This window comes from Lipomyces doorenjongii (assembly GCF_038497915.1).
Source record: "Lipomyces doorenjongii strain NRRL Y-27504 unplaced genomic scaffold V1508scaffold_5, whole genome shotgun sequence".
NCBI classification, from domain to species: Eukaryota; Fungi; Ascomycota; class Lipomycetes; order Lipomycetales; family Lipomycetaceae; genus Lipomyces; species Lipomyces doorenjongii.
The window spans coordinates 19167-40040 of NW_027118072.1; the positions used below are offsets into that span (position 1 = coordinate 19167).

The 20874-nt window shown below is 49.3% G+C and overlaps 9 protein-coding genes across 9 annotated transcripts; 4 read left to right on the forward strand and 5 right to left on the reverse strand.

Moving 5' to 3' along the window:
- Positions 1-55: 55 nt before the first annotated feature.
- Positions 56-1976, reverse strand: V1508DRAFT_410159 (BIG/ATPase V1 complex, subunit S1). Its single transcript, XM_066939273.1, has 2 exons — positions 1790-1976; positions 56-1138 (listed from the first exon to the last, which is right to left on the reverse strand). Exons 1-2 carry the CDS (start codon positions 1897-1899, stop codon positions 349-351), a joined length of 900 nt encoding a protein of 299 aa, XP_066798131.1. The 5' UTR covers positions 1900-1976; the 3' UTR covers positions 56-348.
- A 327-nt stretch (positions 1977-2303) lies between these two features.
- V1508DRAFT_364866 (chromatin remodelling complex Rsc7/Swp82 subunit-domain-containing protein) lies at positions 2304-4334 on the forward strand. The gene is made up of 2 exons (XM_066937315.1): positions 2304-2595; positions 2648-4334. The coding sequence occupies exons 1-2, from the start codon at positions 2337-2339 to the stop codon at positions 4189-4191; spliced, it is 1803 nt and encodes a 600-aa protein (XP_066798132.1). The 5' UTR covers positions 2304-2336; the 3' UTR covers positions 4192-4334.
- Positions 4335-4760: 426 nt separating this feature from the next.
- On the forward strand, positions 4761-5591 carry V1508DRAFT_348961 (uncharacterized protein; the record flags this gene model as incomplete). Its single annotated transcript, XM_066936744.1, has 3 exons — positions 4761-4974; positions 5020-5316; positions 5380-5591. The coding sequence occupies 3 exons, from the start codon at positions 4761-4763 to the stop codon at positions 5589-5591; spliced, it is 723 nt and encodes a 240-aa protein (XP_066798133.1).
- Positions 5592-5965: 374 nt separating this feature from the next.
- On the reverse strand, positions 5966-6478 carry V1508DRAFT_402147 (uncharacterized protein; the record flags this gene model as incomplete). Its single annotated transcript, XM_066938463.1, has 3 exons — positions 5966-6070; positions 6121-6222; positions 6275-6478. 3 exons carry the CDS (start codon positions 6476-6478, stop codon positions 5966-5968), a joined length of 411 nt encoding a protein of 136 aa, XP_066798134.1.
- A 998-nt stretch (positions 6479-7476) lies between these two features.
- V1508DRAFT_349263 (insulin-induced protein-domain-containing protein) lies at positions 7477-8622 on the forward strand (the record flags this gene model as incomplete). Its single annotated transcript, XM_066936751.1, has 3 exons — positions 7477-8214; positions 8264-8430; positions 8487-8622. 3 exons carry the CDS (start codon positions 7477-7479, stop codon positions 8620-8622), a joined length of 1041 nt encoding a protein of 346 aa, XP_066798135.1.
- A 2577-nt stretch (positions 8623-11199) lies between these two features.
- V1508DRAFT_326336 (uncharacterized protein) lies at positions 11200-12561 on the reverse strand (the record flags this gene model as incomplete). The annotated part of the gene is made up of 2 exons (XM_066936623.1): positions 11200-11979; positions 12265-12561. Coding segments are annotated over 2 exons (1077 nt in total), but the record flags the coding sequence as incomplete, so codon positions are not given.
- A 925-nt stretch (positions 12562-13486) lies between these two features.
- Positions 13487-14737, reverse strand: V1508DRAFT_410176 (nucleophile aminohydrolase). The gene is made up of 4 exons (XM_066939274.1): positions 14403-14737; positions 14212-14336; positions 13902-14156; positions 13487-13843 (listed from the first exon to the last, which is right to left on the reverse strand). The coding sequence occupies exons 1-4, from the start codon at positions 14560-14562 to the stop codon at positions 13805-13807; spliced, it is 579 nt and encodes a 192-aa protein (XP_066798137.1). The 5' UTR covers positions 14563-14737; the 3' UTR covers positions 13487-13804.
- An 11-nt stretch (positions 14738-14748) lies between these two features.
- V1508DRAFT_453663 (WD40-repeat-containing domain protein) lies at positions 14749-16537 on the forward strand. The gene is made up of 2 exons (XM_066942547.1): positions 14749-15111; positions 15165-16537. The coding sequence occupies exons 1-2, from the start codon at positions 14817-14819 to the stop codon at positions 16385-16387; spliced, it is 1518 nt and encodes a 505-aa protein (XP_066798138.1). The 5' UTR covers positions 14749-14816; the 3' UTR covers positions 16388-16537.
- V1508DRAFT_410182 (uncharacterized protein) lies at positions 16426-20796 on the reverse strand (the record flags this gene model as incomplete). Its single annotated transcript, XM_066939275.1, has 2 exons — positions 16760-20796; positions 16426-16702 (listed from the first exon to the last, which is right to left on the reverse strand). Coding segments are annotated over exons 1-2 (3886 nt in total), but the record flags the coding sequence as incomplete, so codon positions are not given.
- Positions 20797-20874: the final 78 nt, after the last annotated feature.

Genomic DNA, 20874 nt, shown 5'->3' on the forward strand with positions numbered 1-20874 from the left:
TTGGTAACTCGTTGAAAATTACGAAACCATGCGAATGCCGTAGGTCACTTAATATCTCGTTTAAAATCCTCAGTTGTGCACGGACTCTTACAATTAAGTCATTCACCTCTGAGCCACCGATTCTATTCATAAAAACTTTACTAGCTATACTACTTCCCAAACCATTCCATGAAATGTGTGTAACAAAAATGACATTAAACCAAAGGAATTGTATGTATATGTAACCACCTGACCCGTAAAATAAAGAGATAGAGTACAACACCACCCGAATCAATTAACGTTCATGATAATATAAAGCCAGCAAGTAATTAACAAAAATGGAGACTTTTCACAAAGATCCGAACCGGTTTACTTCTTCACCGCCTGAACGGTCTGAGGACCCATCTCCTTCTCGAAAGCGTCGTACGAGATCTTGATTGAGGCGATCGAGTTAAGACCAACACCTAGTATAACGACAAGGATAGAGGAAGCAATGATCGCCATAAACATACCAGGAGTGAAGAACTGGTATCTTGTGAAGATGGAACCGTCAGTGCGAGCAGCCTCTGCGATAACAGTGGCGTGCAAGTAGTCCGAGGAGTTGGTTGGGCTAGCAGCATCACTGGCAGCATAAGGAATAGCATTACGCTTAGCGATGAACGGACTCGAGATAGGAGTAGAAGTGTAGATGACAGCGAAGTCATCAGATGGGAGAAGAGACATGATGGAGTAAAGGAAAGCGTCGTTGTCAGCCAAAGCAGAGGCACGAGTGTAATCCACTGGGAGGACTGGGAAATCAACCCGGACTAGCTTTGGCTTCTCGCTGGAAGGGATGGTGAACGCATCGGAGGCAGCATCAATCACAACGGTTTCGGCGCCCCAGGTGTCGACAATGTGCTTCTCGAGAGTCTCCATGTTGAAAGCACCGTGAGCATTACGGACAGCGTACGCAGTCTCAGCCTGCTGGTAGAGCTTTCGGAGGTGGGGGGTAGTGCTCTCAGCCGTCGCAGCGGAAAAATCCGAGGCGTGGAGGCCAGGTTGGGACACAACAATGTAGGTGCCAGCCTGGAACTCGGAAACGAATTTGCGAGCAAGGTCATGAAAGTGCTCTGAAGAAGTGATCGAGGCGGACGAAAGGTGATCGTGAACGGCCGAGACCCTATAGTTGTCAGCAGTTTACTCGAAGCTATATCGTGTCGACTCCAAATTATCGGCAACTCCTGTCATCTCAGCAGTGAAGATCTTCCATGTGTTCCATTGTATATGTCAACTGATTGTAGACACACTGAAGAATCCGTGGAAAGGAGTGACCGTCAAAACAGATACCCAAAGAGGCTGATACTGGTACTCATTCATTTATTCGGAATACGTCACCGATGGCAAACTATCACAATCGCGCTTTGGACAATCTCTTAAACCCCACAAAAATATTGTAACTGACTGTGCTTAGTCGCCTGCTATTGCTACCACCAATTGATAAAACTGGCTCTGATACAATTGCATCGGCCTAGACCTTCAAGTGATGCCTGACTCCTTATTCTTCGCTGCCGGCTATGTGTGAATACTAGAATGACATACTCTTCCAGCATTGCTGAGACTGTCATCGACGTTATGGGCGCCGCTGTTGTCGTGCTTTCAACCCCTGGCGGTCCTGCCATACTCCGCTGACGATATTGGTCTCAAACGACTATTTCCAACTGAATCCGATAGTAGTTACAAACAACAACTATCAGATAATCAACTGCGTAAATTGAGATGACCCAGAGCTCGCGATTCGATTGGACGAAATGGCAAACAATAAAAGACCTACTTCTTTGACGAAAGCAACATCAATGGCGAAGTGTCCTCGAACGCATAGACAGCCGATAACGAGGCAGCAAGTGCCAGAACAGCACCTTTGAGAGCTGACGAGAACAACATTGCGTCTTGTTACCAGATGGACGCAGGTGCAGAGTATAGTCGATCTGGAGAAAACGGGATGCCACAGGCCAGAGAAGTGTGACCGGCAATCGTCACGCAGGATGACGGCTCTGGGCCATTTAGAAATATACCGCTAGACTTCATACGGCTAATTGCATGCTGTATCTGGCTAGCGTGACATTTAGATTTGTCGCAGAGTGGTAAAAGCGATTGTAATACGGTATATCTGCATAATAGCACGGGACTTGCGTAATTTGCCGCCTCATGTCACTTCAGATAACATTGAATCAAATTGAGTGACGCGCGAAGTCCTCGTGCAACTTAAAATCTGCTGAACTTGGCTGCACATCCGCACAGGCGTTCTGCGCATAATTCCGGACTTCGATTTCGCTGGGAGTTAATAATACACGACGACAGCACATATTTTAGCGACAACAATGGCAGATTCGAACGACTCAGACTACTCCTCGCGGAGCGCGAGTCCTTTTAAACGGTCGCGGAGCAGGTCAGTACGAGCGAGTACGCCCGTAAAGCGCAGTAGGAGCAAAGCCAGTTCAAGTTTGAGATCTCTGTCAGAATCCAGGTCAAGGTCGAACACACCAGCTATCGTGCCTGCTATAAAGGAGGATGACGACGATCCGTATATAGATGAAGAGGGAGATATATCGTCAAATGGATCAGCAGAGTCGGGTGAAGGTATGCTTCTGATGAGAAAATTGTATGCAATTGGTACTAACACTGTTCACAGAGTCGAGCGATATTGACAAGTCAGCAAACCGCGCGGACGACGAGGATATGGAAGACGGCGAAATTGACGAGACAGCTGAGAAATCGCCCAAGGTTGAGGAAGAGCTGGAGCCACAGGCTCCAATTGACCAAGTCCAGGACGAGGACGAGTATCACGACGACGATGACGATCAGAAGGAGGAAGGCGAAATAGACGAGGACGAGGACATGGAAGACTATCAAGATCCAGAGCACAGGCAAGACGCTGCCGAAGCTGAAGAACAGGAGGGTGATAAAGCTGAGGATACGGTTGTCGTTCCCAAAGCCAGACGCGGCACGCCCTCGTCGTCAGTATCTACGCCTCCACCTGGCACTCGGGCCAGTTCAATAGCGAGAAATCGACGTCGGCTTGCTGCTACGGCGATTTCTGCTACATCGACTCCACGGCCGCGTAGCTCGCACTCAGTTACAAAGTCCTCAAGCAAGTCGAAGGTCCCTGTCCCAATCCCGGGCAGCGAACACACAACTGAAGTATTGAACGAAGATGGCGATGAGTACATCGTGGCAGAGATCGACCCGCAGGGCGAAGCTAAGCTATCCGCTGATGGAGCTCTACTAGATGACCGCGAGTTCCGCATGCGAACCTTTACGTTACCGAACCGTGGATCCAAGATATTTATGATGGCCACCGAGTGCGCGAAGGAGCTCCAATATCGTGATTCCTACCTCCTTTTCAATAAGAACAGATCGTTATACAAACTTATCGCCACACAAGGTGATAAAGAAGCGCTGATTGAAATGGGTCTGCTTCCTTACGCCTATAGGTCTCGTCAGATTGCGCTCGTTTCGGCGCGCAGTATGTTTCGAGCATTTGGTAGTTTAGCTGTCGTCGATGGCCGTCGCGTGAGAGACGATTATTGGGAACAAAAGGCTCGTGACGAGGGCTTTACTGAGAACGATTTTGCGGTTGAGAAGAAACCTCTTATTCAACATTTGACTCCCAACGCACACACTGCTACGTCCACTCCAGGATTTCAGGGTTCCGGTCAGCTAGATTCGACGCCATCCGTGCTCGAAAGTATGGTGTTTCAAGGAATTGCGCGTGGCGATTCAAACGGACAAATCGTTTTCGGCTCACGAGGGTCGTCGAAGGTCGTTGATATCCCCTTGGATCGCGTCGTGCGGATATTCACGGCGTCATCAAATAGCAAGACGGATCCACAGGATGAGCCTATGAAGTTCTTCGCAACGCCGTCCAAAGGCATACGCGAGGACACGACAAGGCGTGCGCCGCTGCATTCGATGGTTGAGGCTGCGTCTGCAGCTCTAGAATTTAATGCGTTTGTGGGACAAAAAAGGCGCGCGCGCGAGCAGATGTGGAAGGCGTACTGGTCGCGCGAGATGCTTCCAAAACAATTAGAGAACAAGGATGAGGACGGACAAGGGAAGAATGACGATAGATCTGAAGAAGATAGCGACGCCAATAAAGCGGACGACAAGTTTCGCCAAACCGTCAAGGATTCTGTCAGTGTCAAACCTATCAAGCAGGATGTAGAAGGTAATTAGATGTAGTATATTGTAATTTGGGTCTAATGTAGGCTGTGTGCGGTTTGTGTTTGTGTTTGTATATTATATGTACGATAAATTGGTATAGGATTAGTTCACTGTTCCAATAGTAGGGCTGAGACGTGCTACTTCCCACAACTGCCATTGGGGATCCGTTTGGGTCCTTTAGTATTATAATATACATTGCTCCATGCGTAAAGTCGGATAATATGAAATATCCTCGCGACGTTCAGCTAACTTCCTGTTTGCGGGTGAGCAATACATCTTGTGTTCGGATCTGAGCCGCGGCGGCCGGCAGCCGACTAACCGATAGGCAAATCACAATTAATATTGCCGCTGTTGAGAATTGCCATTCATCGGATATAGCACTGTAACTATTAGTACGTGTCCATTTGAGGGACATGTGTCGCGTGCTTTTGACTTGCATACTCAGAGATCGCCGACGAAGAGGGCGATGGCGCTGACAACAGAGGCGATGAGACCCACGCAGTAATAAATAAATGCCACATCAACGGCCTCACCAAATTTATCTAGCACTGTCAGTAGACCGACCACGCCAATTCATGAAAATGACATCACCAGCTGACTACGGATTCTTTCGCGTGCCGCGCAATATTGAGGAATTGCTGAAAGGACGTGCTTATCTCCACAAACCCACTCCAGTCGATGTCGCGACCGCTGTGACGTTGCCCGACGTTCCCATCGTCCAGGCAGCGAGAGAATTCGCAAGGTCGAAGCTCCCGCCCGAGACGTTCAATCATTCTCATCGCGTATTTTACTACGGTACGTCGCAGCATTTGCATTGTCAGTCCTGGCTAACAACTTCAGGAGCCGTGATCATCGCGCAACAGTTCCCCGAGCACGCAAACAATGCTACGATCCTGGAAACCTACGCACTAACCTGTCTTTTTCATGACATTGCCACCGCAGACGAGTTTCTTTACGCAACGAGGATGAGCTTCGACTTCTACGGTGCGTTTCTGGCACGGGAATTTTTGCTCAACAGATCCGCGCCGCAAGACGAGGCGGATGCCGTCGCGGAGGCTATATTACGGCATCAGGATGTCGAGGTTAATGGAACCATCACATTTATCGGGCTCATTATTCAGTTGACGACCTTACTTGGTAGGCCATCCTATCTTCATTCTCATTGGCAATTGTTCAAGACATATGTACTAACAAACACAGACAACGCGGGGTCTTTCCTGACACTAATATCCCCGGAAACAATTGACTCGGTCGTAAAATTGTATCCCCGTCTAGACTGGTCGTCATGCTTCTCTAAATTTGTCGCGACCGAGATTTCAGTGAAACCGTGGTGCCATTCTACCGCTGTGACAGATTTTGTTAAAGTCGTGAAGGAGAATAAGTACTTCATCGACCGTTATGAAAGTAACTGATTGATGACAATGATACTTGGCATGACTGTAAACGTGAATCGTAGTTCTTGACGATCTTTACTTGTTATGTTTTGATGCTATTGATGAAAATATAGTCGCATAAGTTGTGTCTCGTACTCTTACCCGACATATTATCGTCGGGTCCTAAGGAACAGAATCTCTTTGATATGATCCGAAGGATTGCTAAGACTGGCTCAGTGCGAATAATTTAATGGAGAATGCAGATGCACGTTGTTGAAAAACACTGCAATTAATGCCATTTCGATATTTCCAATGTTGCCATGATCACTAACACCATTCCAAACTATTATACAATACAAAGGCCGGCATATTTTCTATAATACAAGTACACTCAATCCGCCTGTCTCCGGCCCTTACTGGACGAGATGACCGGGAAGTAAGAAGTTGGGGATAGAGTCCCGAATGAAGTAGATGTGACCGCAGTTCGCGCACCGCATTGATCCCTGAATGATTTGCGTCTGCTGAGTGTTAGTATAGACAGCCGTAGATGTATATAAATTATGCATGCCTCCAATAAAAGGGTGTGCAAGTCTCTTAAGAGCTGTTCGTTCTCTGCCGCATGCGGATTCTCGATTTCGGGCTTTGCATCGGGCAGCTGGGTGTTGCCCAACTATGGATAATATCAGCCATCTACAGCGCCAACGCTGTTTCGTTTCACATACTTCTCTGGCAGTCGTAAGTAGGGCCGCCCACTCTATCCGGGGGAGGACGTTACAGATGAACTCTGGGCTGAAATCCACGTCCTCATGAACGAGCTCGAGAGGGAGATCCAGTATCTGCTGGTCGAAATGGAGGGGGAAGCAGTCAGGCGAGGATCCACAGGCCTTCACTGTGCACTGGACGAAGTTTGCGGTGAGGAGTTTCATTTCGCAGATCGCGAACAGTCGTGAATAGAGGAGGCTCTAAATGGCGAAATAATTTTGCCTGATCGCGGGTGCCAGTTTTGCGCGGAGAATATCGACCCTAACCCAAGAGAGATTAATGTTTGTCCCGGCAGTTGTACCGACGCTTGAAACGGACAAGGCTATACCGAATATAGTTTAGCGCATGCTTTGAGTTCTCCTGGTCAGACATTTGAAAAACCAAAAAGTTGAGCTGCCCAGAATATGGCATAATGACCAATCCATTGTATATATTATATATTCATCTCTCGCACAACTTGTGACTGCTAATCTTTGTCCTGCCTGTTGAGCCTGGAGGCCGAAACCGGGGGAAGAACGCAATAACCCGCAGATCTATTCCTCATGATCGGTGTTTATTGGTGATGGGCAGGATTTGCAATGCGATAATTCCCTCATAATAGGCCCAGGGTCGCCGATAAATGTCTACGGAGACCTAAAGTAGCTATTTATTTTGCGTTGCATCGTCCAACGATGTTTTATGGATTATCCGATGACAGCGACTTAAAATCTCAGGGATTCTTGAAAACAGTACATGGTCATTCGTTCATGTCAGAATTCTCCAAACCGTCTAACGCAATGTGTTAGATATGATCGAGGAAGTCAGCAGCATCTTCCGCGTCCTCAAGGTCGTGTCACATTTGGCAGTTAAAGCTAGTCCAAGTCTTCAAAGTATGTACTTACGAAATCTAAGGGGGTTTGTGTCTAGTGTCTGCCGTACGGAAATTGGCGGATTAGAGTGACACCGCCGCAGTGTAGAGACGTTAGGAGTGCGGCACGTGCATCTCGCCACAATCACCCTCACTGGACGAGTAGCAATTGCTACTGTAACCATTCGAGACTGTAGACCGTGCAACATTCTCGTACACATAAATATATCACCATTCCCCTGTCGACTTTACAAGCTATATCTTCACTTCACACTCTCACGATTACTCTCACTGTCTCCATACTACAACTCCAACATGGACGGCGCCACTCTCGCGAATCCGCGGCCGGTCCGCAACTTCGCGTCAATACCGCCGTCAGACCAAGTCCCGCAGGGCTCGCATTCGTCTTCGCTCTATGATGACGACAACGACGACTGCGGAGGCACGCCTCACAAGTCACAGTCGATCGTGACGCTGACGTCGTCTGCGCTTGCAGGAATTTTCGGCTCCAATCTAATTGATCCCAGTCGTGCCCCTACACCGGATATGCTTAGCCCGTCGATCTCCCCATCCTCCTCAAATTTGTACGGTGACGGCGTCACGAGACTACGTCGCAACGAGGCCGTAGGGCGGCCAATGATAAGTGACTCGTCCAGAAGCCAAGGTTCGAATCTCAAGCCGGGCGACCGATGGTACAGTCCTGCCGGCGAAACAATTTCCGACCGACCGTTGTCATCGACATCTGGACGATTAAGCGTGTTCGTCAAAATCAGTCTACTGTTCTCCTTCGGCGTTGCGTACGGTCACCTTGTTACACAGCTCCAGGACAATCATTACGTCACCCCGACTACCCTGAACATCGATCCGACAGGAAGCTTCGCACTTACCTGGGGCGTGCTGGGCGTTCTCCTCGGTGCTTTGCTGCCCTTTGTCGATTCGATATCGCCAGCGATTCTGGGTCCAAAAAAGTCTTCTAGTTCTGGATCGAGCATGTTTGCCTGGAACCCAATCGTTCGTGCAGTCGGAGTCTTTATTGGTGTGTCGTACGGAATTGTAAGTTTTATACTGCATGACTATTTTTGGATTATACTGATTCGTTCAGCGGCGGCTGCCATGGGCCTCAACGCTGCAAGGAGCTGTTGTACTTGCCTTCTTGAATCCCATTTTGTGGTTTGCACTTGACACTTCTGCTAATGGCTTTATTCTTTCCTCCCTCACAGCTATCTTGGGTACCGGTGTGTTTGCCTGGGCGTATCCCAGCCATTTTCCGTACGTTTTTTTTGTTAATGGCTAGTGTATTTACAATACTGATCTCATCTGCACAGGGATACGATTGGCTGGACAGAGGACTACATCTCCGTCGCTACATGGATCGCGTCCATTTTCTTCTGCAGCTCAGTATGCTTTGGCACCATCGGTCGCAAACTTCTAGGCAAGAAATTATCCGAGACTTCCAGTTAATCTTATTCATTTACTCGTCACACTGTTTTAACGTACTCTGCAATAGTAGAAGCACTATTTTGGTTCAAATCATACTACACCTGGTGCAACAGTCGCTCACGTTGATTGATCGATATACATACATGGCATGCTCGTTTTGTTTGATTAACGAGTACGTTTTGGGAAACTTGTATTTACACGACGCACAGTACATATTTTGCATACTTTATTTCTTGTAGCAATAATGGATACTATTTTTGGATACGTTATGGATATGGATGCTCGGGTCATTCATTTATTTTTTTAAATTTTGCTAGTTTGGTTTGTTTACGATGTACTCTTTGTATTCCATGGCCACCAAACCCGGATTTTGAACATTACGAACAAAATGCCGAGATCTGGTGGTCCCACGTTGCATGCCATCTGGCACGATGTACATGATCCTCCCGCTTGGTAATAAGATACAATAATATAATTTAGCATCAAGCAGACGACAGACGTAGCACTAAACCCCTGTATTCGTGGTGGGCCGCCAATGATGTCCTCAGTGGTAAGTTTACAGGATATCACGAGACAATAATCATTTGATAACCCTACCGCCGTAGGCCACCGAAAATGCGACCGACAGTATGATTAATAAAGTTTAGCAGTCAGCGCTGGTCTACGTCTTGCTCCAGCCGTCATGATTGCTGTATATCACCCATAACGATGCAGAACCGATGCACAGAAAAGTAGCGTGACTAATTACCTGCCTGGACGCGTGGAGGCTGTGGTCGTTAAGTAAGTTATTATGCGACTGTAAGGAATAAGCTTGACTGTAGCAACCCAGCTACGGTGAAAATGTTGTCTCGGCATGGCATAATCGGCGCAGAAAGTATATAAACATTGACACTTGCAGAACCGGATGCAGAGCAGACAGTAGACAGCTCTCCACCACACACCACCACTATCTAGAGTTCGAAATAAAAGCAAATTCCAATGCGCTCTCGTGATGAGGAAGTCTCTCCAGGCGCAAGAAGCAATCGGTGTCGTCGTCACAACCCTCGACCCAAAAAGTACCAAGTCTAAGTTCAGTGTCACACACGCTATAGTTAAGACATCGATCTTGAATTAGGTTGTTGCTCAGTTATATACATTGCGACTGAACGTCTCGACCCTAACCCTCCATCAACCCCTGAATTTCACGCACCAGATCGATTTGGAGGATCTCTAACCTTAACGCGCTCGAATCGCTGCTGTAGACGATTGACTGCTTTTCCTCCAGGACTCCGAAAGATATCAATACCAGGTCGTAACTATTGATAGCTAGGGTGACACGAATATAATTTTCTCTACCCGCATTCGTATTCGCAATTCGTAGAATAAACATTTATTCGCAACGAATAAAATGTCAACGACGAATACGAATAGCAAATAATATTCGTAGTTTTGCTAGCACACTAGTGAATGGAAATAAATGATATGAATGAAAATGTCATATATCACAAAAAATATCTTAATTCAAAAAAACTTTTCTCAATAACACACCAAATAGTAATTATCCAATAACCCACAATGTATGCAATAAATATGACGGCAGGAAGACAATGAATTTATTCACAAGACAGTAAAGCAAAGCAAAGTAAGCAACGTTTATAACCATCAGAAGATGGACGAAATCTATCACCCTTACGGCAAGTATGGCAACTTCTGCTTTCAAGTAAAATCGTTCAATACACCGTATCCGTAAATGCCTAGATCGTCTAATTGGCGGGTTAACATCAGCAACCGCTGGTTCTGTTCCAGAGCAGCGAGTTCGGCGTCTGAGATTCCGGAGACTGTGTTAGTACAGTCCGCCGAGCTCATGAATAACTCAGCGGCCGTTGCGTGCATGCTTGCTGTTGTGTTCGTCGTGCTCATCAAAGTCTGAGGTACTTCAAATGACATTGAGCGCGATGCGAACAGCGTCGCGCTCAATGTGCCGGGTGTAACAGATACGACAGTGGACGGCACGGTCCCAAAGTTTTCGATGAAATCTGGAGGCTGTTTATCTGGAGACTGATCCCGACCATCCCAGGAACGCTCGACAGGATCCATACGTTTGTCGGGCTCGTCTTCGTCTGTCGAAATGTCGTCGTCTTCGCGGATATTATTCGTGTGCCGCCGCACACGTTTATACAATCGGTCGGAATCCTCATGATCATCTACGTCCATCCACGACCCCGCAGTCGACAAAACGGGTGTAATCGGCGTTTGTGGCTTCGAACCGTCCCCCTGCTCCTGCGTCCATGATTCGGCACTGCCAGATATATTACTACCGCTACCGGTCGCGATAGGATTCGTCGCTCCATTTCCGCCCGCACCACCTAAACTCAGCTTTCTCGCCCGCAACGGTGTCTGACATTGTACAAACGACACGGATTTCGACCGCCGCATGAGGCCGCTGCCTGACTCTGGAGACGAATCCGACATCAATTTGACAGGACTCACGGCGCCGCTGGCGGGAGCGCTGGGGGTGGCGAAGGTCATCATGTAGGCAGGCGCAGAGGGAATCTCGCCTGGCACTGTTGCAGAATAGCTATGTGACCGCCGTAACCTGACAGCGGGCGGCCCCTGCCGTCGCCGGCGCGCGGCAAGCTTCGACTCTGACAAACTAGGCGCGGCGAGAGGAGAGAACACCTGAGGCTGTTGCTGTAATTCCGCCATCGGACCTGGCGTGGAAAATGTTCTCTGTAAAGGAATGGGACTGATCAGGTACTGTCCATGCGGATGATGCGATGCAATCGGAGACGGCGTCATGGGGACGAACGGCGATCCGATAGGGGGAGCCTGCTGTGCCGCAGGAAAACCTGGCGTTCCCGGTGAGACATACACGGGCGAATGAACCTGGCCGTGATGAGGACTGTAGAAATAGCCACCTGTTGCGCCCGGCGCGACGACACCGTACGGAGAATGCGCGTAGGCGGCCGCGGCTACCGCAGCGGCTTCATTGCGTGCTTTGGCGGCTGCCTCGGCGACTACGAGGGAACGCTCAAGCGAGGCGTACGACGCTTCCGACGGCGATGCGTACTTGGTCGGCGACGTGTGGTCTCGCGTTATGCGTTGAACAGGCGTAACTGGAAGCGCGGGTGTTGTCCGAGTTGGTGTCTTTGCAGGCGTTGCCGGTGGAGCAATTTGCTGGTCGGCTTGGGCCTTGATTGGTGAAGCTGATGACGGCCGACTGAGCGGTGGAGTGGTAGGTCGCTCAGGTGCGACGATAGGCTCATCATCTTCGACTGTTGGTGGTCGCTGTGGAGTCTGGTGTCTGGGCGACCCTGCGGCGGCCAAGATCATCTCGACCCTGGTCGACTCCAACTGCTTTTCATCTTTTGCGCGTTTCCGCCGCTCTTGAAACCACAACTATCACAAGTTAGCAAGACAGCGCAGTAAATCAATGACGACAGCATCGAAATAGTTCAGCGGCAGTAGCGTTCTTGGCGCGGATCAAATCAACGAGTTGATCCGGTACTGCGATAACCTAGAGCCCAACGAATCCCTGGAAACTTATAGCTAAACACATAATTCAAAACTGATTTTGATATCATAATCGTAGCCATTGGTATCACAGAAATAGGGGTTTGTAATGCAATTGACTCTTTGGGGGAGCACAATCACACCTTGAAGAAGACGAGAGAGCTTAAATACCTGGACGATGCGAGAAGTGATGCCGATGCTGCGTGCGATCTCGTGCCTGACAGCGGGATTCGGACGTGGATTGTCGGCAAATGTAGATTCGAGGACGGAGATCTGCCTCTGGTCAAGACCAAACGCGACAGTGGATTCTGTTGAATGTGGCTGGCGCGGGACTCTGTTGGGCGGCGGAAAGATGAAAGTACTTGGCTGCGAGGCATTGCCGACCAGCTGGTGCGCATTGACTCGGTTTGTCGAGGACGAGGCCGAGGACGCAGACGAAGGCGTCACCGGGAGCTGGAAGGGTAGCATGCTAGTGGAGTCGATGTGCTCGTGCCGAGATATCTCGGGGGCTGGACACTCAGAAGACGGAGGATGCGTTCGTCTGCGTCTGCGTCTGCGCGCAGCACGACAGGAGATCGCACCGCGGAGTGTTATTGAAGTGAGCGGAGATGGAGTGGTTGTATTGTATCAGAATGGTGATTATTATATAGTGCATGAGAAGCAAGCGCGGCGGACTGGTTAGTTCGTCGCAAGTTCTGTTGGTGGCCGGGGACCACGGGGATCGAAGAAAGGGATGACCACTGACTGACTGGAACAGTCACCTCAGCCGAACCCGATGCCGGCACTCTAATCAATACAATATTACTGCATGTTGTTATTACTGCTACGTTAAATATATGTTCCGTTTTCCTACACAAGAGTTACGCGCGAGAGAGCAGAGGATTTGCAGAAACTCGTCGAGACTTACGCCCGTCTCTCGCACATCAACGCCCCACTCAGCTCAATATTCAGCAATGGTATCAGTACCTAATACTTTCATGAATTACAGTCTACGTTGATCAGACACCATCTGCTTTCGTCGCCAGGTTGCAGATCGCAGAAAGAGCAGAATTAAGACATATTAACAGGTGATCCAAATCTGCCCGTGGAGTTCGTTCGATCACGATTTTCTGCATATTATATTAGACGCGAAATCGGACATGCTCCAACAGCATGACGCTTTGCCTATGCATGCATTGTTGCAGTGTCCTTGTTGCGTCGGTGCTGCTGGACAGGGATGGTGAGAGGAGGAGAAGAATAGTAAGACGAAGACGAAAACTAGCCGAAGCCAGGGGTTGCTCGGTGCTTTTCAGGGCCGCACAGATTGTCTTATGCCTATCGCAGTTCATGTCAGCATGCGACATCATACATGACCACACAGAAACTGCGACATGACACGACACGCGACACGAGACGACTGACCACAGACGTCACAATCAGTTCTATTTACACCGTGTCTACTATATAACTGTAATATATGCAAGAAATTATTGCTCGCTGAAGCAGTCATCTGTTCGTCCACTGGTCGCAATAACGCATTGCTGCAGGATGATGTCATCCCGAGCCATCGGCTGCGCTGACATATATAGTCGGCATATATTCCTCGCGAGGTAAATACCATCATGTGACCAAAGTATCGTATATATGTATAATGAACGTCACAACCTACAAATAATTCATATATAACTGTAACTATATTATATATACAATGCACCTATCTCCACGCAACAACCTACGCCGTCCGCACACCATCCCTGTCAATGATTTTGATCTGCACTATTAGCACATTCCCTCGGACAATCGCAATGATGGACATATACGCAACATACCTGAATGCCCTTGAAGTCTATCGGCAGCCGGGTTCGCAGCTCTGTAACGCACATCTCCATGATTTTCATACCCTCTTCAAGACTGAGATCCGTTTTGTACCATCTATCCAGCAGCGACAACGTATAATACGCCGCGTATCCATGGGCAGCGTATGGCACCTGTGCGCGCGACGCAAGGTAGTCCACCCAGTACAAGTACGGCGTCTCTGTCGCCGTGTCGTACCCCCCGATCAAAATGTTCACTTGATACGGTTTCTACCATGCAGGTTAAGCAACATCGCATCGCAGAATACAGAACCAGAGGACATACCCGACTTCGCAAGCTCTTTGCAAGCTCTGATCGTACGAACGAAGTGATCGCCGGCGGCGACAACTCCGTCTCATTGCGTATCCCATGTAGCTGGATATTAGCCTGTACATACTCCGCAAATTGCACTATTCAATCAGCAAATTTCCAGAGGAACAATTTATAAAATAATCGAAATGAATAAATATACACACCCGTATCGCCAGCCTCGCCCGTATACGCAACCAAGGTATGCGGAGCCACAATCCGCGTCTTGTCATCGTCGGCCTTGAGAATCGACACGCCCCGTACTGCGGCCATCGAAGTCGCCACAATCACTGCATCCTTTGTCGTCAGTCCGAGAATCACATCCATTCTGTATTATTGTATGCGTATCTAATTGATGACGGAAATGCGATGCGGAGGCCAATGTTGTGATGCTAAATGCTGATGAAAGATGACGAGCGGCGTAATACGGGCGTTGCTGATCTATGACCAAACATAGCGGTACTTATGCAGGTAACGTCTTCCCAACGGCACAATTTTTTTTGTCATTATTTAAGGCAAGGTAATATTTCTCAGCATCTGCGATCGGCATAGTATTTTAGTGCCGAGAGTGACGAAAAGAAATGTCAGATCCATTTTTCTCCCGCAAACGAAAACGCGGACCAGCAAGGAACGGTGAGGGTGGCCAGCCTTCCCGCGCCCCGGCACCTTCCAAAGATATTGAGGACGAGGAAATCACTGATCCCGAGACTTCAGACGAAGAGATGCAGGACGCCGACACTGAGGGCAGTCACACGGCAGTCGAAAGTGAGGAGGAGAGCGGTGACGAGAACGACGAAGAGTTCGCGAATGAAACTGCTACCGACAAACGACGAAGACTGGCGCAACAGTATATCGAGAACTTGCAACAGGAATTTAGTATGACACATTCCTTTCTACCGCTGTTTCATGGAATAATGCTGACTGAATAGACACTGCCGGATTTGATGCTCGGGATGTGGACAGAGACATCCTAGCTGTCCGTTTAAAAGAAGATGTGGCCGAAGACCAAGGCCGCCTTTACAGATTCTTAACACCGTCATTCACCTTCCTCCGCCCTGCCCGCAATTTCCTGTCCTATAAAGGCATGCTCACCCCCACAGCTATCGCGGGCGCCGATAACACGCTGTACACCGTTTCGAAAGACCGCACGCTCTCAAAATGGGACGCAACGACTGGGAAGCGACTAAAATTCAAGCGCGGCGATCACGACAAAGAAATTCTCTGCATAGCTGTCAGTTCTGATGGTAAATTCATCGCAACAGGCGGCAAAGATCGCAAAATCAACGTCTATAGCCCTGAGCTCGATCTTTTGAAAACATTCACGCAGCACAGAGATTTGGTACTGTGTCTGTCGTTCCGCCGTGGGACACACCAAATGTATTCCGGGAGCGCAGACAGGACCATCAAGAGTTGGTCCCTCGATGCGCTATCGTACGTGGAAACTTTATTCGGTCACCAAGACGCCATAAATGACATCTCCGCCCTGGCCCAAGAGCGCTGTATCACAGCCGGCTCACGCGACCGCACCGTGAGACTCTGGAAAATCGTCGAAGAATCGCAACTAATTTTCCGCGGGGGCGGACCCGGATCCGGACAAAAAGTGAAGTTTGTGGAAGGAAGCATTGACGCGGTCGCGATGGTCGATCATCATATTTTCGTAACTGGGAGCGATAACGGGACACTGTCGCTCTGGACTTTACAGCGTAAGAAGCCAGTGTATACCGTCCATCTCGCGCATGGGCTCGACGCGCAGTTAACCCGAGAAAAATATACCGCCGAAAAAGTACAGTTTCCGGCACCACCGAAGCAGCAGCCGCGGTGGATTACCTGTCTCGTGGCTCTAGAATACGCTGATATTGTCGTCTCAGGATCCTGGAACGGCGTTAAGGTCTGGCGTGTGGTAGTCCAGGACACTGAACGCCTCGACGTCGACGGCGTCGCTACCGGCGGCAAGAGAAAGCAATATTCGCTTGACTTTGTCGCGGAATTCAAACTCCCTGGCGTCGTAAACGGCGTCACGATCCTCGAAAATGGTAAAGATGAGATCCGAATATGCGCTGCTGTCGGCCGCGAGCTGCGCGGTGGAAGATGGATGCAACGGGACGCAAAAAACGGCGTGCATGTTTTGACCGTTAAAAAGAAAAGCACGTAGGTTTGTATATTTTTGTAAATTAGATTCGTGCATTTACGGCTTAGGATATCTAAAAGTATGCGATTCTGCGACTCATTGACTAATAAATTACATATATAATTACACAATTACATAGGAAAATGCGCATGTATCATTAAAAAATCAATAGACACCTAAGTAACGTAGTCATACAATAGATATACAATCAAGACATATAGTACAATGCAGCTTTTCAATTCAAGAATCCTTTACATCCAGACGACCCACACAAGCACGGGATGCGCTCGTCCGAATTGACTTCTCTCTCGAACTTATAATCGTACGTCAATTCTTCGTCTATACGTTGTTAGTCAAAGGTTCTGAAATACAGTCAAACACATCAGAGAGACATACTTGCAATGATATCTCTCAAGGCATAAATAACAATCCGTTTCTGTCCCTCGACTTTAATAATCTTAGCCGTACAACTAGGAGTGCAGCAGTGATTAATAAATCGTGCAATTCCACCCCGTTTCGTAGCATCAACAACTGTGCTCTCGTCAATCCTAAACAAATAGCTACTACCAATCCCATTCTTCAAGTAGCGCCGCTCGCGCATGTCCGCTACCGGCTGCCGAACCACTTCGCCAACATACTCGATGATCATGTCGTTCGCGGCAATGTTTTCCATAGCGTAGAGACCCCAGTTGTGAATAGCCGAACGCGCGAAACGGACGGGTTTCTTCCGTTTCTTGAGCTGGTTGAACCGAAGAACGTCGTTATCAGTCGACAGCATTTGCTTTTGGAGGTTGATATCTGCTGCGAGACGGCGGTTGTTGATCCGATTTAATCGGGACGAGATATTGTCTTTCTCGGGACCAGCGTCTAGCGACACAGACGCCAGCGCCAAAGTAGCGCTTGTCGATGCGTCGCCATCGATTGCAGCGTCGTGGTCAGCAGGAGTGCCAGCCCGGCCACTAGTATCCGCAGCGTCGCCGTTGAGAACACCATTGGCAGTATCTCCGTCGCTATGCTTTTTCTTCCGAAGCCGTTTGCGGTGCTCAAGGTATTCTGTCTTCTCGGTCTCCGGAATCCGGTGGTAACCTTCGGTTCTCGCTGATCCGGACACATTCATGCGGTCGTATTCGTCTTCTGGTCGTATTAGTTTCCGACTAACCCCGCGGCGCACTCCATCAAAGAAATTCGCCTTGGCTTCTTTCTGCTGCCAGCTCCAGAAAATCGCATTGCCAAGAGCTAAATCGGGCTTCACATCCTGCAGGGCTATCTGCAGGAACTTGAAGTCCTCTGTGTCGGACACTAGGCTCTGCACACCGTCCAGATCAAGCACTCTATCTATCTCAACATAATCGACCAAAAGCTCAGGAGTGGGTTTCCAGTACGAATCATCAACAAGACCGAAATCCTTGTCCTCAGACGGAGTTAAAAGCTGTTGAACCGTGACTTCCTCGTCTTTTGTCTGCACGAGCTCTATCTTGACTTCAGCCGAAACTGTAGTAGCGGGAGTTGCCTCGTCCTCTTCGGACGTTGTAAATTCAATCCGAACAAGCTTTTTCTTGCGTTTCTTGTCTCCCTGCTTCTCCTCGGCAGTACGGCCTTTCCGCTTCTTTGTTGGTTTCGTCTCGGCCGCCCGAATCAGCTCCTCGTCAACATCTTCCATAACAACATCCCGATCTTTGACTAGCTCAGCCTCGTCTCCTGAGACAGCGAAATCCTTCAATCTATCGCTATCTTCACGATCCTCAAGCTGGCGACGAAATTCGAAATTCTTGTCCAACTGCCGGAAGTTGGTCGCGAAATCCAAGTCTTCGTTGTCAATTGCGGCGTTGCGGTGCGTACCCGGCACCTCACTTTCAGAATCTGAATAATCAATTTTGACGCGTGGTTCGCGTTTGCGGTGTTGGAAAACCTGCTTGCCGATCAAATCGTCATCGACCTTATCGTCATCTTCAGCGTCCGCCCCGTCTTCCTCGTCCGAGACATAGTCGTTCAACTGATGATTCATTGGTCGCGACATGCCCGTTCGCTTGGCACTTGGAGATATCGATTTTTTGGACGACAAATTGTTCCTCAACTGAGATTGAGCAGATGTTGAATCGGCATTGCGTTTCTTGAACCTAGGTAGTAATGGTAACTTGCCCGAGATCTGCTTAACTCCGGATGATACATCCCCGGTAGACTCGTCAACAGCGGGAACATCAATTTTGCGCGACGCGTCTGCTTCCTTCTTGACGTTTGTCAGTGAAGATATAGCGATTGGCTCAGTCTTTACCATTTCTGGCGACGGAGCGCTGGCAGTTAACTTCGCAGGATCCAACTTGTCGTAGATAATCGGTACCGTAATTCTCTCCTTGATGTCCTTCCGCAGTACTTCCTGTAGCTCTTTCAAAATTAAGCTAGTTGCATCCTTAACCGGATCTGAACGTCTCATAGACTTTGTCTTGACTTTCGCGGCTTTATCCGTCATCACCCTTGAATCTGATATCTCGCGATCTCGCCCTCGCACACGACGATCATCTTGGTCATCAACAGGAAATTGAATCTGCATATTCATCCGCCACCGGCGATCCATCATGCGTCCATCCATGTGTCTAAAACACGCTTTTGCCTCTGTCGCACTATCAAACACGACATAAAACCCAGAAAGTTCGCGCTGCTTCGGGTGATACCGATGTGGTGTCTCGTATTTGAGAGGTAGCGTACTTCTGACCACATAGACTTGAATCCAGTCGTAGTCGCGTAGGTAGTCCTTAATGTCGGCTGTGTAAACTCTGTCGACGGGGACGTACAAATCCGAGATGAAAACATAGGGCTTGTTTCCAATGCGCGTGAATAAGTCGTCTTTTGTAGGCGGTAGGGGGGGTGGTGCACGCCGGCGGTAGCCGTGGGATCGTGACCTCGAAGGCGAGGGTGAGCGCGAGTCGTCAGAACCGTAGCATCTGTCACGTGAACGGGAGCGCGAGGACATTGGTGTGGATGACCGTGACCGGGATCGCGTTAACGATCGAGAATATCTGCGAGAATGTCGATAGTATGGGGGCGAGTGAGATCTACGTGATGGTGGTGATGGTGGTGGCGGCGATTCTGGAGGAAGCGGCGGAGGAGGTGGTGGAGTCGGCGGAGGCGGCGGAAGTGTCTGCGCAGGAGGTGGTAGCCTCTGTTGTTGGTTCTGAGCCTCGCGAGCAAGCTCCTCGATTCGTCGTGTACAGAGACTACCGTCGTCATCGAACTCCACGGTAACACTGTCGAAGCCAACCTTGATCTTGCCCGCATGTGCGTCCTTGACCGCTCGTTTGGCAGCTGCGTGGCCAGCCAAAAAATCCACGGACTTCTTATCTGATTTTGATCCTGAACCTCTGAATCGAATAAGGCACATTCCCAAGAACGCTCCGGTAATTGGGTCCTTCTGCATGGTAAATTTCTCGAACTCGCCAAATTCTTTAAACTGCACGGCGACAATAGATTCCTTGGTCAATCTCGAAAAGCCAGACACGAGTATCTGACTCGGCGGTCTAGGGCCTACTGAATTCGAGTCGAACACATACTTTAGAACTGCGAGAGTTGGCATGCGCAGTCGTCGTCTTTGTCGTGGGACCGCGCCAGACGGGTACTGCGGCACTAGATTGCGCGGATCGACTGCGCGTCTAGTAATACCGGAAGAGGATGATGCCTTTTTGCGATATATCGGCTCTTTGCCTCGGGACTTGGCCTTGTCAAGGTCGGGATCGTATTCGATCTGGTACGACTTTCCGTGCAGATCTAAGACCGACAATAGCCGTGGTTTCTGCACCGCAGTCTCTACGTGTTTCGCATTTGATTCAGGGCCACGATTGCCATCATCGTGGTGCTCGGCCGGTGGCGATGAATGCGAGCTACCGGAGGACGGCGCAGATGAAACGTTCGATGAACTTGACGAGGACGAGGACGGCTGCATGGCCTTTGGATGCGGCGACCTGCTGGAGGATTCTCTGTCTAGTGGTGGTCGCGAGTCGAGATGCGGCGCGCGACCGTTCACAGGAGCATTGTACCTATCATTGCGCGGACCTGTTGGTATGACGACTCTGTCGGGAAAGAACGTCGCCAGATCAGCCTTGCTAGACGATTTTCTCGCCGGCGGGTCACGATGAGAGCTGGAGGGATGCGACGGTCGCAGGTGCACGCCTGTACGCGGGGTCGGCGGCATGGCCCTCCGAATGCGCAAATGAGCGACTCTCTTGTGTTCTCAGTAAAGTACTGGGCGGGCCGTGTGTAATCCAATATAGTCGCAGTGCGTATTGAAGAGGCGTATTCTAGTTGCCGATTGCGTGTGAATGGGTTATGTGAAATTGTATAATTCGACAAACGCGCTTGTAATTTGTAAATAAGGAGTTTGAGAAAAGTCCCGGGCGATAGACCAGCTTTCACGCGTATTACACGTCATGGCGCCGTGCACATCTTGTCCCGTTCGTCACTGCGGCGGTGAGGTTACCCGGCTTCTTTGCAAAATTTCCTCAGACGCACAAAAACGTCCG

Excerpts from the sequence above, each read along its gene's own strand:
- V1508DRAFT_410176 (XM_066939274.1), bottom strand. The coding sequence starts at position 14,562 with ATGGATGTGATTCTCGGACTGACGACAAAGGATGCAGTGATTGTGGCG. Across the intron at positions 14,337-14,402 it reads GGGCGAGGCTGGCGATACGG|TGCAATTTGCGGAGTATGTA; the intron begins GTGTGTATATTT and ends CTGATTGAATAG. Across the intron at positions 14,157-14,211 it reads CAAAGAGCTTGCGAAGTCGG|AAACCGTATCAAGTGAACAT; the intron begins GTATGTCCTCTG and ends CCTGCATGGTAG.
- V1508DRAFT_453663 (XM_066942547.1), top strand. The coding sequence starts at position 14,817 with ATGTCAGATCCATTTTTCTCCCGCAAACGAAAACGCGGACCAGCAAGG. Across the intron at positions 15,112-15,164 it reads GAACTTGCAACAGGAATTTA|ACACTGCCGGATTTGATGCT; the intron begins GTATGACACATT and ends CTGACTGAATAG.
- V1508DRAFT_410159 (XM_066939273.1), bottom strand. The coding sequence starts at position 1,899 with ATGTTGTTCTCGTCAGCTCTCAAAGGTGCTGTTCTGGCACTTGCTGCC. Across the intron at positions 1,139-1,789 it reads ATGTTGCTTTCGTCAAAGAA|GGTCTCGGCCGTTCACGATC; the intron begins GTAGGTCTTTTA and ends TGACAACTATAG.
- V1508DRAFT_364866 (XM_066937315.1), top strand. The coding sequence starts at position 2,337 with ATGGCAGATTCGAACGACTCAGACTACTCCTCGCGGAGCGCGAGTCCT. Across the intron at positions 2,596-2,647 it reads ATCAGCAGAGTCGGGTGAAG|AGTCGAGCGATATTGACAAG; the intron begins GTATGCTTCTGA and ends CACTGTTCACAG.